We start from the raw sequence: 21314 nt of genomic DNA, 5'->3' as shown, positions 1-21314 counted from the left end.
ACTGCAGATCGCCTGAAGTACAGCGACTGCCGCGGCGGCGCCTTTCGAAGAGAGCGCAGCAGCGCCACCTGGTTTTTTCTACACAGAAGAGCACACCCCTTCCTCGCCGTTCGCGCCACTAGATCATTCTAGTTCACTATAAGTGCCGTTATCCGCTCACTGCTGCCAGGAGGCGGACTCTTAGCCTTCAACCCAGCGTCCGGGCTAATTGCGACTCATGCGGCATATTCTCCCCTGGTGAGCCTGGGGAAACATTACTGCGTTGTTGTTGCCCTAGCAACGCCACCGCCATGTTGGCCTTGAAGGCGTTATAATTGCCATGACAACAATGCGAGGGCGCGCAGCTTGTGTGGGGGAGAGGTAACGCTCTCCCTTCTCATGCCGGTTGGATTCCTTCCCCCACCGCCTGCCCCCCCCCCCCCCCCCCCCCCCCCCCCCTCCATTCCCACCGGCAACCGTCGCCGCCACCCCCGCTGCCTCCAACGGGCAAGCCTCGCTCCGACGGAACGAAGCCACGCCGCTTGAGCAGTAACGACGCCAGGTCGAATATCACTTGAACACTTTATTCGCGTTACGTGCGCGAATGCAACGTGCGGCGAGAAACACCGATGACCAATACAACACAGACAATGTTGTCTGTCTTCAAGCACAGCACACGCATGACACAAGTCCTATCCTTCAGCTCAGCCAGCTTCACGTGCGGCATACGAACGACGTTCTCACCTTTTGCTAACAGCACTCAAAGAGTCTTCGCGTTACGATTCACCCTGGTGTTCTTGGCGTCCCTTTTGCAGCACCGTAATGTCCGAGGGAGCACATCGAGCACATACGAGAAATCGCCCACTACATGAGACGCGCGTCGGCCTCGCTGCTCGCCGTGCGGAAGCAGCAACTGCGGTGACCGTTATCGCGCATGCGCGCCCCCAGTCGCGCCGGAGAGAAGCGGAAAGAAAAAAAAAATGAGAGGAGGAATGTTTCCCCAGTGCCACTGCCTCTAGGTGCGCAATAATAGAACCGAAACTAGAAAAAGTAGCATTGGCCTGCTGCTGCTACCCAATGCGTTTCAAATTTCCCGCCTTCGCACTCCCCCTGCCTGAAACTGCGCCAGCGGGAGTTCTGTTCTTTTGTGCTTGCTTTAATTTCGTATGCTTGAGCTGTTTTGCATCATTTCAAACGCGTAATTCGTTTCTTGCGTGGCTGAAGCCTTTCTGCGTCATTTCGAACGTGCCATTTTTTTTCTTGCGCGGCTAGAGCCTTTCTGCGTCAATTCGAATGCCCCATTTTTTTTCTTGCGAAGCCGCTTTTTCTGCTTACGATCGTAAAAAACAACACAACCAGCATTCCTAACTAAATGAATGTGGGGTCTGCCGGTTATATACGCAGATTTTGCCTGAAATGGACCTGCAGTTTTCTTTGCGCTAAACGACGGGGAGATGTATGACAAGCGCCAGCAGTTCACGAGGTTCGAACGGTGACTATTTAAACCACGTGGTTTTCGAAGCCTCAGCTAGACCTCTAGATGACAGTATATCAGGCTCTACTTGGGTCCATTATCTCGCTGCGCCGCCTGATTCTGGCACCCGCATCGACTGTTAGCGAGCTACGACGACAAGGCGAGCCCATAAAGTGCACTGGGGATATTATTGAGCTCCGCAGGGAGCTTACCAGCCGACCCAGTGCGGGAGAGAGAGAGTAGAGGGGGAGTGAAAGGACCGAACAAAGTGCTGAAGAGATAAAGAAATGGAGAAGAAAGAATAAAATCGGGCTAAATCAGCGTAGCACATCACAGACATCGCAGGTGAACTGAACAGATCGTCATCATGGCGCTGATGCGGGCGGTACGCTTATCACCACGTTTGTCATTCGCACTGTGTCCCTATTTCTATAATCGGGAATATTGGCACATGCCGTAATTGCAGGAGGCTTCGATTAATTGTGCGCTACTTAAGTTGTAGTTGATTTATATAACGTTAAAATGGTGTAATTGTGTGCACACCCTTTTTTGTACCATGTATATTTGTATTTGGAGTAGCCATTTTCCCGTCTGTCTTGGCTATCTGCTTGCGGTTTTAATCACTATCAACCCTGAGCATAATACTTCGTTTGTTATTGTGGGCAGGTCACTCGAACATGAATATGATCGTCAACACGCTTGCGCGCAATTTAAACACGGCATTCCTGTTTCATTTCGCTTGCGCGACTGCAATAGATTAACTGATTAAACATAAAAGCCTTAATTGATTAATCGGAAAGTCAATCGATCAATCGCCCACCCCTACTTGCAACCCAATGCTGATTCAGGCACACACACTTCTCGAACGCGGTGCCAAGCCATGAGAAGCCCTGTCAAAGTTCGTTCCGCTGCTTCCCGGCCGACTGGGGATGCGCGGTAGAAAGAAACAATGTCAGCACTTCTTGGCTGGTCAAATCGGCTGTAAACACATTAGCATTCGCAGGCATGGTTGGAAGACCGCAGCTGTACATAGAGGGAGGCAGTGTTGAAACATTTTTGGGGCGGTTTTTTTTTTTTGCAAATCGAGGACCGAGGGCCTTGGGGCAATTAGGGGGGAGAACTTTAAATGGACCATGTTCTTTGGCGGTCTGTAGAAAAATGTAAACCTGGCACAGCGAGCGACAATTTCGGATGTTCATTCAGCTGGGAGTCAGGAAGTGCTCAGAAGTGACAGGAATAAAAAGACCATGTGAGCCAAAATCGATGTGGGTGCACATAGACTGCAGCAACAAGTAATATCTGAATTATTATGTGTAAGCAGTCCCTGCGACATGCAATAGGAGTAACATGGGTTTCAGGGGGGGAGGCCTGGCAACATCGAGGAATTTTGGAGAAAGCTTAAGAAAGATCTCTATTGACTGAAAAAGTCTTGGTGGCAACATATTTTTGTAGGATTTGTCTGGAGTTTGTTTGAATACAACAAATCAAGGTTTATTACATGAATTGCTGCCCACACAAAGCAAATTTTTGGTCCGAAGTTTGTCCTGAACTGTACCAGTCACCATATTTTAACACGATAGTGTGCTTCGGGGTCTCTAAATTTTGTGAGCTGCAGCAAGTTCTCTGCCACATAGAGGGCATGATAAGAAAGGGAAAACCAATCTTCAGTGTTTATTTGCGCCCTTTACGAGCCACGCTAAGCCATGCACTGTGATCCAAGAGCACCAGCATTCCAAACTCGTGCGCATGCCTGCTGCAATCCCCATGTATGCGAACGTGCCATGTCGTCATTGGTGCCTCCTTCATCATCATTCTTTTGCTTGCATAATATAAATCCACCACAATGCACATTAAAGGGACCCTGCAACACTTGCCATCGACTACTAGTAATGTGTTTTGGGATAAAGTCTATTGTCCCAGAAATCTCCTCCCGCAAGAATAATGAAAATCCGTTCACAATTAACGAAACTACGCGCGATGAGAAATCGCGCATAATCGTTCCCTCTCAACTCGACCGCGGGCAACGCGACGAAAGCTGCGCACTCTCTCCCGGAGAGGGGGGTGGCTCGCGGCGTTCTCTTCGGCGGCCTTCGATATATCCCATGCCGGGTAGTTTTCTCCTTTTCTCCGCAACGCGGAGGGGCCTATTTCCGGTCTGGTGCCACAAAAGAGCAGGCATGGGTGCTTGCTCGCAAGTGCGCGCTCGGGCTGGTAGGGCGTTTTTGAAGCAATAAACGTTTGTAGTCGAGTAATCCCGTTGAAAGGGAAGTATTGAGCTCATCACTCAAACTCCGCGCGCACTCAAAACACAAAATAAACGGCAAAACTGTGCCTACAGGATCAGGCATAGAAGAGGTTCATACACAGCGATGACGACGACGGAAATGGGAGAATCTACCCGCGAAGTTGACCAGTGACAGCCGATCGGGCAGCCATGGCCTATGTGACGTCCCTCGGGCCATGCATAATGAGGACAACTGAAGAGAGAGCGGCTTGTTTTTCCGCGTCTTTCACATCGATTTGCGCGCTCACCGCTTCACGTGCACGTGTAATATTTGGCTCAGGTATTCCTGGCAGTGTAATCTAAACGTTGCGCAGGTTTACTTGCACTGTTCAAAGAGTGTTGCAGGGTCCCTTTAATAAAAGGCAGCTTGCAGTCCAGGAACTCAGGTTGTAGATGACTTGAGTACCAGCCGTGGTGTGGTGCGTTGCCCGACAACAAAACGCAGCCTTTGATTAGTTACTGAAGTAGCATTGCGGGTCTATTTCACAGCTTCAGAGTTCTCTCAGTGCCTAATTATCCACATTTCCCATACATATTTAGTTTATTCAGCACCTTGTACATGTAATTTCACGACGTCGAGTTACTCCTGTACTCATCTCCTGTGAGGGGGAATGCATTTCAAAAGAAAAAGCAAGTGCTGATTAACACTGTTTAGATTAGCAGCGCGCAAATATGTTGAGAATGTAGTGACCTGAACAAAAGCTTAAAATTTTGTGCCAATGTATTAAAGGTATGAAATAACTGAGCTAAAAGTGACGCGAGCCTTCTGCATAATATTGAGCTTTGTGTGCATCCTAGGAGATGGCACTTTCTGGAGGCTCGAGCTTGCTTATTTGTTTTGGGCCATGAAATGGGTGAAAAATAAATGGACATTATTAGCTGTAGTTGTCACCTTACAGGCAGCCCAACTTTTGTGGGGAGGTTTCCTTTTCTTTCACCTTCGTTAAGTCATGCTTGTTGCAGGTGTGCGTTTATTGCTGTGCTTATGCGTCTGCTTGTACATTGAAGAAAACTTTGTTGGGACTGAGTATGTCTCTCTGGTTGCAGCGCTGTCCAGACTTGTGGCGGCGATACCATCTGACGGTGAGTACGCTCAATTTTGAGTGCCAGGGCACAATCAATGCTCTGAAAATGACGCATGTCTCACTTTTTTGTTGTTGTTCTGCCTTGTGGCAATTCCATAGTTCTCTTAAAATGTGGCCACATTCACAGCATGATGTAGTGCCTGCAGCTGTACTGTTGATATTCCTACCCTCACACTCATTGCAGTGTTCTTATTGGATAGTGGTCTTGCATGAGCAGTCTCTTAGCTTGTGCTAAAAATTATAACGCGATAAACAGAATGACACACAGGAAGCACAACAGGACAAGTGCGAGAGCTGCGAGTCTGCTCCCATGCCAACCTAGCCCACCTACCCGGCTCATGCCCTGTGTCAAGAACTGAGCCTGCAGCTTAGGTTGGCATCAACGAAAACATGTGGAGAGTTGACGTGAATGGGACACACATCCGGTTTGTTGGTTCATGCCACCACAAAGCCCCACTCCCACCCTACCACCCCTCTGTACAAATTGGCCTAGAGCCTCCTCTTCTAAGGAAAGTGTTCCTGCTCCTCCTCTGGATGGGAGGATCTGTTGATTGAAAGCTGAAGGAGATAGTAAAGGAAGAGGATGCCAGCTTCCCTTTCGCCATCCCTTCTTGCTCCAAATCCTCCATGAAATGGAAAAGGGGGAAGGTGAAGTTATGAATAGGTGTACAGCTAGGACATTAAGCGGGGCTGTGTAAATTGCACGGGATTGAGTAGATTCCACCTTCAAATGCCTAGTTCATATGACATCGCAGGGAAAGGATACAGCGCAGTGACAGTTCCCATTTTTTACAGCTGTAAAACTGTATAATGAGAAACAGCGCAGAACAAAGGACAAGAACGAAGAAGCGAGACGGACAGGCGCTAACCACCTTCAATACACCACACATGTGCGAACTTACAATCGTCTTAGGAAACAGTTCTTTTTGCGATAGGGCCACAGAGGGTGTGCTGACACAGCCAGACTGCAACCCACCTGTTTTCTTGTCTTCAACTTTTTCTCGAGTTGACCGTTTTTTGTTCCTGCCGTTCATGACACTACTTAAAAAAATGGTTCACAACTGCACGTGCTGCAGTGATGGGCCAACCATCCGTCACGCACATTCTTTACATTGTCACATTGTTTGTGAAGCCAGTCCTTTGTACAATGCCCAGTCTGCCCTTTGTACCATTTGCCACAGGAAAGGAGAGTGCCATAGATTTTTTTTTTTTTCAGACCTTTCACGTACTGGCTTTCGTGTTCTTAAGCGGTAACCACATGCACGCGCCTACGCGCTAGATTTTACGCGCTCGCACGTTCACGCGCTACCTCGCACCGGCCTGAGACGGCGCGCCTGGCGAAGCGCGTCGCGTTGTCGAAGCTCTGGCTTTGCCAGATATTTCGCACGCTCTCCTGCGCGCCTACCGGCCGGCACCAATCAGAGCCGCCGCTCGACACGCTTGCGTTTCCCGGGCCGGGCGGGTTGCGGCGGTCGCGGGTGAATCCGCCGGTGGCCGCAGCCGGCAACATCGCTGCTTCAAAGTTCCCGTCTCCTCGTTGTGATAAATCGGCGTAGTTGCTTCGTTAGCCGCAAAGGTTTATTGGGTGTATGCGCTTCCTCCGTGTCGCACCAGCAAAATACACCATCGGCGAATAACAACGCACGCGAACAAACTTCGTCGCCCATCAGCCGGAGGCAAACATGGCTTTCCACCGTCGTGTGTGCCTAGCGACGCGGCGATACTGTTGTGTTTTAGTCCGAAGCTGGCGTTAAAGGTAATGTTGCTCTGCTGTAAGACGAAAAGCCGGCGTTTGTGTGTGTTACGATGACAGTGTAACAGAGTTGGGAGCTGTACAGTTGGGCCATATCGACAAGGCAGTCCCGTCAAATGCGGGGCGGAGCATGCTCACGCGCCTCCGTCGCCTCCGTGTGGCTGCGTGCCCTCGTCAAGAGCCTGGGCGCGTAGACACGAGAACGCGTGTGGAATCGAGCGCACGGGCGCGTGCGTGTGGTTACCGCTTTAGAAGCAACCGTATGAATGTTGACTGCAGGGACCACTAGCCTTGCACTGTCGGGCCAGTTTTCCAGAGGCAGAAAAAGCCCCTACAATGTTGGCTCATCCTACAATTTTTCTTGAATTGCGGGAAACATTGTAGAGGTACAGTAGTGTAGCAAAACTTTGACAGCTGTCGACTGATGCTGTCGGCCCATCTTGTGTTTGTATGCGCAACTTTGGGACTCTGCAACAGAGGGTTCTTATGTGAACTGGATAACCAGAGCTGGACAGTCCTTGTGACTGTTGAAAGAGGCTGTTAGTCATTGAGCGGGTGCAGGGTTGGTTTGTTATTATTATTCAATTCTTATAGCTTCTATTTACAATGACTTGGTTCAGTAGTTTGGAATGTGCTGAATGGTATGGGAGGAGATGCTTGCTGCTTCGTGGTTGGTGGTACGCCCAACCGGTGTAAACTCATTGAAAAGCTAAGTATGTGTTGAAAAACTGGGTGCTCTTGTGAATGGGTAGAGTTTGTAGGTAAACGGGAAGGGCTTAAAAAAGTACTGACACCAAACTTTTATGTTCTCTTTTTATTGCTTTTATTGTTGCTTAAAAAGCCAGTAATCCTAAAAGCGGCGCTTTAAAGGAGCCATGAAGACAAAATACAAGTTGGGTTTATTAGAAAGACTGCTTAGTCCCGATAACAAGGATACCAATATCATCGCAATCTTCGAACAAATAACGGAGATATTAAAGAAAACGTTTGAAGCAGTCGCGACCCCATCGCCAATTTCCCGCAACTTTTCTATGACGTCACGGAACCTTGTTTGTGCGATTGGCGGCCCCCTGACTGACTTGTCGCGACGACAGATGACTGGACGTCTGTAATGAGGCCTCTAGTTCCATTTGACCGCATCACTTGAATGCTAACGTGCAGTTAACGCACTGAAAATTATGTTTTATTGTTGGCCCGTATGACGTTGTTCTTGCTCATAACACGTCACTGTGGCGCGAAATTTGAAAGTTTTTAAATACTTCTTGCTTTTTTTTCGTTAAAAAAACATCTTTTGTGGCTCTAATGGAGCTGAGTGAGATACTGAATCCTCGTTCTTTCAAATTAAACGAAGTTGTATTTTCTCTTCATGGCTCCTTTAAGTAGTTCAGAGCTTCAGAATTAATTATAGTAGAATTCCGATTATACGACTTTCTTAGGACTGTGCAAAGCGTCGTAAAATTACGTAAAATTGTAAAAACCGAACGACAACAATTACCCCCAGAGTTTCCCACAACGGATTTAATGCTTTGGAGGGCTCGGAAACCCAAATCACTACAAAAAGTAAATGAAAAGAATAACCAGTGCAGGCGCCAATTACGCTGTATTAAATGCTAATCGCGGCTCACACGATCACGACAAACACATGTGGAAGCCTAAACCTGTCACCGTAACCTTATTGGCAATTCACTGCTGAGTGGAAGAAATGAACACCTGTACACTGCCCCTGTGGCTGGTGCGCAACAAGACAAGAGACGCCAGTGAGTAGAGGGGGAAACTGTGTAGAGGAGCTGCTGGAGGGGTGAGAAACGAAGGACGAGGCGGAGAAGAAAGCTGTGCCAGAGAGAACCAAATGAGCGGGCTCAAGGTTCGTGGAACAGACCTGCGGCACTTTCATTTCTTCCGCGGGTCAGTTGCGTGCTTCGTGTGGGCCGTCGGATAACGCAGGTCAAGCATAGAATTGCATTGTATAACCAAGGTTTTTGATGCGTTGTTTCTATGGGCACTTCGCCAGGACTCGACTAGTTTTTTGCGAAACACGGGTTGTTGTAAAACCCGGGCACATATAACCGGTGCTTCATTGTGCATAGAATGGCCTGAAAATTCTCATTTTCGTTTTTTTTTTTTTATCTTCGAGCCCAGAGTGCGCATACGACAGAACTGCAGCATTACCTCACCATTTTGTGCGGACGTCAAAACACTGCAGAAGCTGGCTGCGCTCAGCAGCTGAGCTGCCTTAAGGTGCTTAGGCCTACGACTGCAGCGGGTATTTTATTACCGCTTTCAATAAAAATTCAGGTGGCAACTTCTATAGCGATTCGAGGCTATATTATCAGCTCCTTCCCTGCATGTATTTTTGACAAGAATGCAATTCTGGTGGGCAGTTTCACCTGTAGCTCTGGCAACGTGCATCAGTTTGTGAACACTGCTAGCGCCTTGTCGGCACTCCCCGAGTCACGCGTGTGGAGGGACGTCGCGACTTTCTGCTTTTCCTCCCTACATCACCTTCTTTCCTTACCACGGGTGACGTTGCACGAATGTCCATTTGCTGCGTGCCGTTCCCTGTGCTGTTCGTCGGTGTGATTAATGAGATCAAATTTAAATATGTTCCCTGAATTGTACGTCGTTTATACATTAGCCAGGGTATTCCATTGAAAGGGAAGGGAACTGCGTAATAATATTAATCTGAAAAATTAGTGTCAGTACCTTTTTAAAATTTTCCTTCACTATGGTTACCACATTGTGGGCCCGGCATTCACACATCAGAATTACAATCTATGCGGACCAAAAAATCATCAACAAAGAAGACATGGATCACATTTATGGTATCAAGAGAACCAGTGCCGACATTTTAGATAATGTTGTTACTGGTTCTCTAGATAATAAATGGGATCCACATTTCTTGCTTTAGAGGAATGAAATTGTGTGAAGGTGAAACTTTTGAGGAACCAGTAATGCCTGTAGTCAACTTATCTGGGAAACTATTGTCATCAACTAAAGCAACAAAAACACAAGACGTGTATTTTTATTTTGTGCATTGTAAAAAAATATGTGGCTGAATGACAATGTGAAGTGTGTTTGTCGTATTTTTTAAAAATGTTTATTCCTTTTAAGTTTTGCAGTGAGCATTAAAAACTCTCAAATGGGCAGTTCAACACTGCACTAGTGGCTGTGCTGCCGCGCGTTATGCAACCCAACTGCCTCCGTTTTGCAGACAGAGGATGGCCCCATTGTGAAAGGACAGTTCATTATGAAGCCCCCAGAAGAACGCTACTGCTACAACTGTGGCCTTCAGGGACACTTTGGCCACGTGAGTGAAACCCTCCTTGGCATGCACTGCAGTTTGTGGCTGCAGAAGGCCGCTCTTGTTTGGGGCCTTTGAAAAGGTTAATGAAAGAAAACTGAGCCACCATGGTGGACGAACACTGGAAATGCACTGGCGTTTCAAACTCAATAGGCAGCAAAAACTTTTATAGTGGCGGACTTCTGTAAACTACCAAGCCGTCCAGACGTGCGGGATATGTGTTGCAGTCCACAAAAATATGAAAAAAGAGGGGGGGTGGGAAGACTCTCAGGAGGTGGAAAACAACTTCTTGGTGTCTAACTCCACTGCAAACTTGTAGTCGCAAGTTTTTTACCGTTTTTTTTTTTTTTTTCACTATCACTGCTAGAATTTTTTTCTTTTGAGTAATCTCCATAGAAATTGGCAGCAAATTGCAGCAGACCGATCGCAATTATGAAATTACGCAGAACATAGTAGTTTGAAATTCTCAAGGGTCTAGAGAGTTTTGTAATATTTTCTTCCCTGTGTAAACTTGCAAATGAATTCTTTTAGAATTAAAAGTCGGCACGGGAACACACACATGCTGCTTGACACAGCGGCTTGCACAGAACTGGAAATACTCCCGCTGCGAAGAAGGGAGAAACTGGGACAGGTCCCCTGCCCGCGTTTGAGGCAGCTTCCTTCCATTGCCCTCCCGTAGGCCTTCGTTGTGTTCTCTCCCGGCTTGCCTCATGCACGGCCCGCTTGGAGGGATGCAAGCGAGCATGCGTGTGCCCACTGCCTCCGTGTCAGTTGTGCCTCATGCAAGCTTCATGGCACCACGTGCCTCCATTTGTCTGTTGCCCTTGTGAGTCGCAATCCCAGGGAGTACTGTGCAAAGGCGAAGTTCTGTCATTGGAATCGGGAGAAGCGGGACTGCAAAAATGAGCGCTGGGGACGCTCGGAGATAAACAAGACTATGAACAGGAGAATACTATGCATTTAGCTCCCTCACGGCTTTGTGTGTGCGTGTGTGTTTTTTTTCTTTATTGTTTTGTAGCAATGGGAGACTGTGTTGTATGGAAGGTTTCATGTCGGGGAAGGAAGGGGAGGGAGTGTACTCTTGAAATAAGGGAGGGTCAACTCAGAATGAGTTTGAAAAATAAGACAAGATATATTAAAATACTACAACGTTGGAAATAGTCATGTGATGATAAGCAGAGGAAGGCAAGAGTTGTTGGTAAGTGATTTGCATTTGAGGCCTTCTTTAAACATACATTAGGTTTACATGTTAACGGGAGCTGGACAGTAGCAAAAGGTTGCTGCATGCGCTGCTCTGCACCCTTAAATATACCTCGACAAGGCCTTGGAGGTCATTGAATATCCTTGAGTTCTTGTCTCTGAAGCCTTTATGATCTCTGCTTATGCACCCCGTGATCCCCCTAGATAGCACCCATTCAGGAGCTTTTCCTGAAAACTTGGCAAATCATGCACGAGAAAAATTTCAACTATTTCAACTATTTGCTCTATGAAAGAACTTATTTTAGATTTGGGATCAGCAGGCTGTATGCACATTTGCCAAATTTCAAGACACTCAACTGTTACAGAAATTTTAGCAAAGATTGAATGAGCTTGCCACTGGCTGCCAGCCATAAGTGTTTGCAGCATAACTCTGATTGTTCCATGAAGAGTTCATATAGTATGCTAGTCTAGTATAGTTAATTGACCAGTGAACTTAAACAAACCTGTTAACTAACGTGACCTTCCGGTTACCCCAAGGGTCCCCTGTTAGCTTATGCAAAGGGAACAAAATTCTTAGTTTTAGTGAAGTTTTTCTTGCCACCACAGTATTATGCTGCACTAGTGTGTTGTGTTATCAGTATCTTGCAGAGCTTGCATCCGAACAGTGTCAGAAGGATGGCAAGCTGGGCTAGTGGGTTCATAGTGACCACATCAAACAAGCAGTGCAAAAGGGACAGGACAAAGAAGGATGAACGACGACACAACGCTGAACTCTCAGCTGAATTTTATTAGAAAAAAACACACATATATATACTCCACTCTGAAGAGCCACGTGGCTTCACAGCTTGTCATCCGTGATTACATCACAAGCAAAGCATTGTCAGACTGCATGTGCCAAAAATGCACGTGCCAAGGACCACACTAATGCGCGCCGTGACCAGTCAAGAACACAAATTCACTATCAGTTAATTAACGACACTGAAGGAATGCTGATGCACTTGTCTCCATTTTTTCTAACGTGATGCACTTCTATAATTTCCTGTACACGTTGATCCTTGTGTTTAGCAATTACCACAGTGTCTTATAGAATCCTAGTTAGACATTTGCTTGAATCCTAGTTAAAGTTAGCTATGCAAAGCATCACTGATCTCTAGTTTTCTCTTAGTTATATGGGATCATATTGTCACAGTGGGACAATATGTTTCCTTTCCTCATTGTTTCTTTAAGTCTACGTGTGAAGAGCTTTGGCTTGTGTGTAGTTTGCCCATCTAGAAAATCTAGAAATGGCTGCAACTTGATGTCTTCTCTTTGCTGATTGGACAAAGTTGTGGTGTCGATGGCACCAAGAAACGCCGCATCGTCATCATCTACCGGTCCGGGGCGCTGAACTGGAGCTAGAAACCGACAGTCTGCGTCAGAATGGCAAAATGTTTGTCGCAGTGTGACAAACTGTTACGTGGCGGCAGAATGAAAAGACTAACTACGATGGATGAGGCGATGATTTAATCAGCGTCCGCCATCTTGGCGCAAGCACGACAATGTCACACTGTGTGCGTCATCTTCGAAGATGGGCAAGCAGGTCGCTATGTGTAATAGTCCGCTTCTTCATCTTTCCCTCATTTTCTAACTCATTGGGAAGGGGTTTTGATCGAATGTTGGGTGAGAACAACTTCAATTTTTGTTTTTTGTTTACAAAACTTTTTAAAAAATTACGGATTAATGATCTTTGTTTCTAGAAGTCTACTCTGAAATAGACTTGTACTGATCCCAAACTCGTCTTTTGGTGCTCCAAAGCTGCGCCAAAACTCCCCTTTTATGGGTTCAAAGCTGCTCCAAAACAGCATTATTCCTGCTCCCATGAGCTGCTCCGAAAGGCTCAAGTCCACTTTCACCCCTGCTTAAAAAGTGAAAGGCAACAACTGAGCTTGTACTTTCACTCTTTTTACTGTAAAGCCATAGCCGAAGCTTTTTGCTACAAGCAGCCTTTCCTTAAAGGGGCCCTGCAGCACTTACCATCGACTACTAGGAATGTATTTTGGGGTAAAGTCTATTGTCCCAGCAATCTCCTCCCGCAAGGATTATGAACATCTGTTCGCTATCACCAAAACTACGCGCGATGAGAAATCGCGCATAATGGTTCCCTCTCAACTCGACTGCGGGCAACACGATGAAACACCGACTAAAGCTGCGCGCTCTCTCCCAGAGAGGGGGGCGGCTCACGGCGTTCTCTTCTGCGGGCGTCGATATATCACAGGCCGGGGAGTTTTCTCCTTTTCTCTGCCACGTGGAGGGGTCTATTTCCGGTCTGGGGCCACAAAAACGCAGGCATGGGTGCTGTTGTCGAGTGGGCTGGTTGAAAGGGAAGTATTAAGCTCACTCAAACTCCGCGCTTACTCAAAACACAAAAGAAACGGCAAAACTGTGCCTACAGGTTCAGGCATAGAAGAGGTTCGTAGCGGCGACGGCAGATCGTCACAGGAAATGCGAGAAATTAGCCGTGAAGTTGACCCGTGACAGCCGATCGGACAGCCGTGGCCTCAATGATGTCGTTTAGGCCATGTCAGGGGTGCATAATGAGGAGAACTGAAAAGAGCGCAGTTGGTTTTTCCGCATCTTTCACAGCGTTTTGCGCCCTCACCGCTTCACGTGCATGTGTAATATTTGGCTCAGGTATTTCTGGTAGTGTAATCTAAATGTCGCGCAGGTTTACTTGCACTGCTCAAAGAGTGTTGCAGGGTACCTTTAAGTTATTGCCCTCTCTGTGTGGTCAGTGGGAGAGACCTTCATCTTGCAGTGGACCTAAATAGGCTGTTGTTGTGGATGATTATGATGATGATGTGTGTGACAAAAATGAAAGTTCCTGTTCATGCGTGCAGGCATGTGCCTATACACGGGGTTGGCAAACATAAAGGAGGTGGTCTTGTCCAAGGAGGTTGTATAGAACTTCTGGAGTGGAGATGGTGCTCGAAAACTGACGCCGACGGCCGCCATCTTGCCGTGGGTAGAAAACTCGTTCCGCGGTAGCAGACGCATTGCATTCGTCGCATAATGTACTTGTTTTTGCGGCGGGTTATATATTTTTGCTTCCGTTCTTTTTTTTTTTTTTTTTTTGTTTTCTTCTGTTTTGTTTTGCAAGTTGATTCTCTCGTGCGGCTACCTTCAAGCGCACCGAGCGTTTCTTGCGCGCGTTCATTTCGCCGCATGTGGTTTCGGTTATGCTCCCCTCTCCGTGTTTCTAGTTAAGCGCTTCGCAAGTCGCCCGTGCGTGCGCCGGGGGCGCACACATCTGGTAATTATTTACATTCTTGGGCGCTAACAACTAAAATAAACAGTAGACACAATGGCATTTTTTTCTGCCCCATGTGTCGTTCTTCCGAGTTCTCTCTTGCCAAAGAGCAGAACTCGTGTTCGTTCGATCCTCGTTCGCGGATGGATGCTCCAAAGGTGTAGAAAGCAGAAATCGTCTGCTCGTGCGTCGCGTTCGGCTGCGCTAATCGCGCGAAGAAGGCGTTGGGGATCACCTTTCATCTGTAACTACTGAGGGTATCTATTTGTTTCGGATTTCGAGGGCATTACTAGTATTATAACGTTATGAGTGCACATTTGCCCGCCGTTTGTGCGTGATGTAAAGGGAAAACCTGCCGTCCGCTTACTGAGCATACCGTACGCGCTTGTTTACGCAGATATGCGAATGTTTTCGCTCGTAGTTGTGGTGGTCCTGTAGTCGCTTGGCTGCGCGAAATCACGTTTGTAACTATGTATGGCGCAAATTGTTTTTCTGCACTAATTTAAATGCAGAGTATTGCTAAGGCAGTTACCGTCAAAAATCAAGACACTCTTGTTTAATACATTTCCTTTACATCCGGCCATACGTGAATACACTGACGTTTCTCGTTAGCGCTGTTTCGTAGAAGTCTTTGATGCACCGCAATGCTCTCCCGCGTTCTTCGTCCGCGTGATTTTGTTATCAATAGCACGCTGCTCAGGTCCGAACTTGCGCGGTCAACGAGGTTGTGAATGTGATTGAGTAACCTCCTGCGAGTAGTTTTCTTATCAATATCACGCTACTATCGTGCCAACGTGCACGGTTAATGTAGTCGTGCATCCAATTAAGTAACCATCTGGATTTGAAAAATAAAGTCAGTGGGAGTCCCATGCCTTCTGTAAAGTGCACGCGCAATAAAAAAAAAACCTGCTTTAATGTGCTTCAGTGTGTGCCAAATCCATTTCGCAATATACGATTAAAAACCTGGAAATAGACCAGCCGCGTTGGCTCAGTGGCTAATGCACTGTGCTGCTCATCCCTAGAACGCGGGTTCGATTCCCTGCCGCGGCAGCCGCTTTTCTGGTGAAGGCGAAAAGCGAAAACTACTGTGTGAACGAGATTTCGGTGCACGTTAAGGATTCCCCAGGTGGTCAAAATTAATCCGGAGCCCTCCACTACGGCGCGCTTCATCGCCTGCGTTGCGTCAGAGCGTTAAACCCCACAATGAATCAATCAATCAACCAATCAATCAATCAAAAGCTTGTGCTTAATTTGGTCTTCGGCAAGGGCAAAACTGGGCATGTTGTTTAAACCAGAAAACGTGCATTTGCACTACATATAAAGATTGCAATATCCTGGTGGATATGATTCTTGCAGTACTGCTTAAAAACGATTCGAACCGCTACTGCATTATTATTTATTAATCATTAATGAATAAGCATTCATTAATCCTAGCCACGCCGCTAAAAGAAACAAGCGTCAAATAATTGCGCTTTCGCGCGTCCCGCACTTCCAGCGGGAAATCACGGGTAATAGTAACCCTATAACGCGGAATCTCTTGCCGTGGCGCGCAACATGAGGTAATTTTAATGTTAAGGGGGCGGTCTATAGCCTTAGCTATACCGAATAAACGTTTATTGAAATAAAATCAGGGGTGGTGCCTCCTTTAGCATAGCGCTGCGCATTTTCCCGCATCGACAGCTCTGTTGACCACCGTAAGATATACACAGGCGAACTCGCTGCTTGAACCATATCTTACGTCAAAACCTTACGCGTAAGGCAAAATTCAGTCTGCCCTCAAATATCGTAATCGATATACTAGCTTACCATCGTTTTCTCCCTTGAAAAGCCAAAAAAACGCGACCGCACTTCAGCGTCCCTGCCGGCGCAGCGCCTTTTCTACCCACGGCAATATGGCCGCCGACCGGTTCGCCCGGCTTCACCTCCCCGCGTTGCCCGCTATGGGCGGCGGCCTCCACTCCAGAAGTTTTATACAACCTCCTTGGTCTTGTCAAAGGGTGCAAAATTGGTGCTTACGGGAACTTATGTTGTGAATTTTATTATTTTAGGACACAAATTAAGTGTCTGCAAACCTCTGTGCATGATTTTACGTATATGCGGACAGAAATATTAGTCGGTGACTTTTGCATACTTGTGACCGAAGGCAAGGTGGCCAGTATCTCCTAAAGGGATAGTGTCACTTTTTCTCATTGAGGCATTACATAAGGGTTGTATGTTAGCATCAATACGAACATTTTTGTTAGTGGTACATCTATTCTAGAACTTGAACACCAGGTTAATAACTACCTCCACCAGCTGCCTGGATGGCTTAGTGTAAACAAACTACAACTAAATGTCAGTAAAACTAAATACATTGTATTTGCTCCTATTAATAAGCCGCGTTTATATAATTCAACCATTTTGTTTGAGGGCAGAAAAATTGAACAGGTAGCCAGTCAGAAGTTTTTGGGCGTATGGTTTACCGAAGGCTTGTTATAAAGCACACATATACAAAAACTAACTATGGAGCTTAGTAGAACTGCTGGGTGTTTATACAAACTCAGCCCAGTTGTACCAAAATGGCTACACATGGAGTTGTATTATGTACTGTTTTATTCGAAAATGATACCTATATTGTATCATGGTATGGGATACTACAACACAAACGAACTATCAAAAACTAGTGGTTATGCAAAAAAGAGTCCTCCGAGCCTTCGAACAATATCATGGCCTCACCAGGGACTTAAAAACTAAGCCACTTTTCGAAAAATACTCGGTGTTAAAAATAACACAACTATATTATTTTAGGCTTTTACAATGGGTTCAGCAAAATTATCCTCAGAGTTTTCAGAACACACCAGAAAATAAGAATTTTAAATACAATATGTGCCATCTGTACAGGAAAACCCCAACAGTGAGGACAAATTACGGTAAACAGCACGTCGAGTATCAAGCACCTGCCTTAATAAATCGTTTACATGGTCTCATAGACACCAGTCATATTCATTCTAAAACCCAAATGAAGTCCATCCTTTTATGCCATGACATTGAATATATATAATAAAGTATGTGTACTTAAAATGCTTTACTGATTAATGTGTATTGTGTGATAAAGCTGTTATGTGAATGCCTATGTTATGTTTGTTGTGAAGTTCTACTCTGCAATTGTGCGAGTTTTTAAAAGTATATGAGTGACGTTTTTCTCTTTTTTTAAGTGAAAGCCTATGTTTTCTAAGCTCTACTGTGTAATTGTGTGAATTTTTATTGTGTGTGTTATTGAGTGAAATGCTGCGATATCATATTTCATTATTGTTAATGAGTGCCCTGTTTGTCCAATGTAGTTAGATGCAGAGGCCCTTGTCAGGCTGCAAAGCCTATAGCCTCTGCTCCCGTCCCTGTAAAGACTCAGGACAAATAAATTCTTTCTTTCTTTCTTTCAAAAAAAAAAAAAAAAGGCCATGGGGATTGCGAAATTTATGGTTAGGTTTGCCTCACAGTTGTCGCCTCTGAGCTGGTGTGAACAAACTTGGCATGTTCTGGTTGGCTAATAAAATTTCTAAAGGTCTAAGTGGTTCCCAAACATCATCTTTTCTTATAAAATAAACTTATGTGGTGAAAAAAATTTTGCAGAAATTCAGAGAATTATTACTAATGCGTAGCATTCTTATGCCGCCTGTCTTGAGTGTAAGTTTTTTCCAGCCAAATTTTTGGTTTTTTCGAAATCCTGTCCGACCAGTTATCTCCTAATAAGCGATTTTAACGATTACAGGCGAAAGTTTCGCAAAATCATCAATATTGAGGAAATGTCATGCATTGTGTGTTTTCCCATTGTCCATAATTTTTTAATATTTTTCTTATTTTTTTAGTTTTTCAAAATTTAATTTGACCAATTATGTCCATTTACGCTATTATAATGATTACAGGTGGAACTTTCACGAAATCTGTATTATTGTAAAAATGCAGGGCGTTACACTGTTCGCCATTTCCCGTAATTATTTTATATTTTTCTTATTTTTCCAGTTTTTCAAAATTTCGTTCCACCAATAATCTCCATTTACGGTATCATAATGATTACAGGTGAAACTTTCACGAAATCTACATTGTTGTGGAAATGCCATGCGGTATACGTTTTGACATTTCCCGTAATTTTTTAATATTTTTGTTATTTTTTAGTTCTTCAAAATTTTGTTTAACCAATTATCTGCATTTACGTTATTCTAACGATTACTTTTGGAACTTTCACAAAATCTTCATTTAAATGCAGGGTGTTGCATGCTCCTGGCTGTGGGGCAAAGAATGCTACGCATTAAAAAATCATGCAGCTGTAGCCCCCCCCGCAAGGTGTTTGCCTGCTGTCTGTAATTATTATGTAATTATTATTTGCACTGGTATCATATGTTCTGATGGCCTGCCGGGAGCTAGAAGGTGGTTGTTTCTTTTCTAATCCCGATTGATTTCGTCCTGCAGCAATGTTCGCAGAGGAGGCTGGGCTTCAGGACGACCCCATTCATTGTGTCCTACAAGGACCCACACAGCCCCCCAGAGCCGCCCCTTGTTGCTAGAGGTGAGCAGAGCTTGTGCTTTGGCCCGTCCTCGGCACGGTGCATGCATACATGGTGTGTGGGGGTCATCGATTCGGTCCTTGTTGACGTGCACAGCTCACGTCTGCTTTTTTCGATGGTTTGTGTCCAGTGAGCAAGCTTTGTCGATTACTTAAACTTTCTTGTCTTTATCGTGTGAGAAACAATGTAAGCACTTTATTGGGCTAATAAAATGTATGTACATAAGTTATGGTCGACAATAATGTACTGCAAGTAGAGAGGTGGATGCGTCGCATGTCCAAACAGCAACAAACTTCTTAACAAACTGCATGGCTGGCTGCGTCAGACCGAACAGATTGAATGCATCTCCAGTCACGTATTTATACTGTGAGCGTACTGCCTGTGTGAATTACGTTGACAAAACAAGACGGAATCTTACACTTAAACATCAAGACACTGAAGACAAACAAGTTGATCACAGCTGCTGTGGCTGAAAGTTGACTCACAGGACAAATAATATGAATGCTTGCTCGAATACAAGCTCCTAATTTTACCTGCTGCATTTCGCAACTTATAATGAAATGAGATGTTTGAGCGTCAACCCACAGCAGTACAGAAGCCGCCCAGCCATAGCTCATAGACCTTAATGCAGCGCCATGTTTAACCCAGGTACAGCATGCGATTTTCCCTAAACTCGACGCTGATTTCGTTGTGTATTCACGGTGACCGCTCCTCTGAGTCCCATGAATCTGTGCTCACTGCTATTCTGAAGGACGAGCACACACAAGAAGTGCAAGCTGTAAATTACAACAGTCCCTGCTTGACACAACTCCGTTGCATAGGGCGAGAACATGCAGTACACACGCAGTACACACAACACAGCAATTGGCGACTGAACTGCGGCAGTCATCTCTTCGTTGTTATTAGCTGCGCAGTGTTACATTGGCGAAGGCATTCATGAACCGAACCTCCATTATGCAGCGGTAGCGTGGTAGGCGAGTGGCTTGCAGGGTAGTTGCCTCCATGCCGACGACGCAGAGCCGAGAGCCAAACTTTACTTGTTTAATGCATGGCGAGTAGAGAACAGCAATGATACAGGCAGTAGCACACTGTCGTGCTTATAACATGACAACTCGAATGGGCAGAGAAACGCTCTCCTTTAGTGCCCAACACACCCTACTCTGCACTCGTGGGAAGCGACTATTTATAACCAGCAGTTCCCACCATCACCAGGCATTCAACGTGTTGCGTACAGCACGAAAAGTACAAATACACACACAAAAAAAAAAAAAACACTTTCCCTAGATTCCGTATCTGCAGTCCCTAGAATCTGAAATGCGGTTTCCAGAATCCGGTGCACACTGCGCCGAAGAGATGGGGGAAGGGTGTGATGAAGCGCACGGCCGCTGATTGTAGCGACAAGCCCGAACACGTTGCCGCCTGAGCCTGTGAGTCATGGGCCCGAGGGGCACAGCAGTCGGTCTCTGGCTTTTCGAAACATCTTTGACTATCTGACTTCACCACCACACAGGATAATGGTGAAGCACTTCGTGCTGAATCATAACAGCAGTGAATCACTACAGCGTAAACATTGTAGGTAAAATATCAGAGTGTAGATTTTAAAACAAAAACCTGAAGTGGGAGCACAACCAAAAAGCGCAACAAACCACCTATGTATGCGCTTGTGTGTCGTTGGTTACGAGATTTGATTGTTTTTTTATTGCTAGTCTTCTTTTTGTTAAAATAAACCAGAAATAAATATTTAATTATCCTTCAAAAGTTACTACAGTCATGTAAGTGGTAGTTCTTTTGTGTTATTTTCCCCGATTTTTCGACCCCTGTTGGCATGACTACTCACTTGGCGAGCCAGCCCTAGGTGAAGTGTATTTTGGGAACACACGTGGTCTCAGGTGCATTCTTCAGTAAATGTCATTTGCGTTTGCCGTCTGACTATGCCTGACTGACAAAGTGGGCTGTGAGAGATACATTGTGTGTGGATATGCCTTATGCTGTGGTCGGCAACTTTTACTCAAGTGTTTTCTGAAAGCAAGGTGATTCTACATTTTACGGAGCTGCTCGCAATATAGAAAGCACCGATAGACCACTTGCAAAAATAAGTCGGCACCTGCTGGCCGGAATGGACAATTTGGAAACAAAGCTAGAGGTCTTTATGCGTACTTGAAAGGACGTGAAAAGACACATGTGCCACCATGTTGGTTTTGTAGTTCGCTTCTGAAGTCTCTTAATGATGACATGCTTTGATGAAGGTGCCCTGTCACTTGTAGCTTCGTGGCTGCAATCTGGAAATTAAGCGCAGTAATGGCTTTTTGTGCGGCCTTCAGTGTCTTGCTTCAATAGAGGACTTTTACCCACCCCGAAGTACAAAGTTTTCCACCAAACTGCATTTCTGAAATGTGCTGCAGAAGTTTTGC

At 45.7% G+C, this 21314-nt stretch overlaps 1 protein-coding gene across 1 annotated transcript in view; it reads left to right on the top strand.

Annotated features, from left to right (window-relative positions):
* LOC144143801 (uncharacterized) overlaps positions 1 to 21314 on the top strand; it is a 36677-nt gene that overhangs the window by 12734 nt on the left and 2629 nt on the right. The window contains exons 4-6 of the mRNA XM_077675476.1: positions 4785 to 4820; positions 9787 to 9882; positions 18809 to 18905. Of these exons, the coding sequence (XP_077531602.1) occupies positions 4785 to 4820; positions 9787 to 9882; positions 18809 to 18905 (229 nt within the window). The remainder of the gene's footprint in view (positions 1 to 4784; positions 4821 to 9786; positions 9883 to 18808; positions 18906 to 21314) is intronic.

Source organism: Haemaphysalis longicornis, unplaced genomic scaffold, assembly GCF_048455015.1.
Source record: "Haemaphysalis longicornis isolate Haplotype H1 unplaced genomic scaffold, Haemaphysalis longicornis Haplotype H1 scaffold_1, whole genome shotgun sequence".
Lineage (NCBI taxonomy): Eukaryota > Metazoa > Arthropoda > Arachnida > Ixodida > Ixodidae > Haemaphysalis > Haemaphysalis longicornis.
The sequence above is the reverse complement of the archived record's forward strand: the minus strand, read 5'-3'. Positions and strand labels throughout refer to the sequence as shown.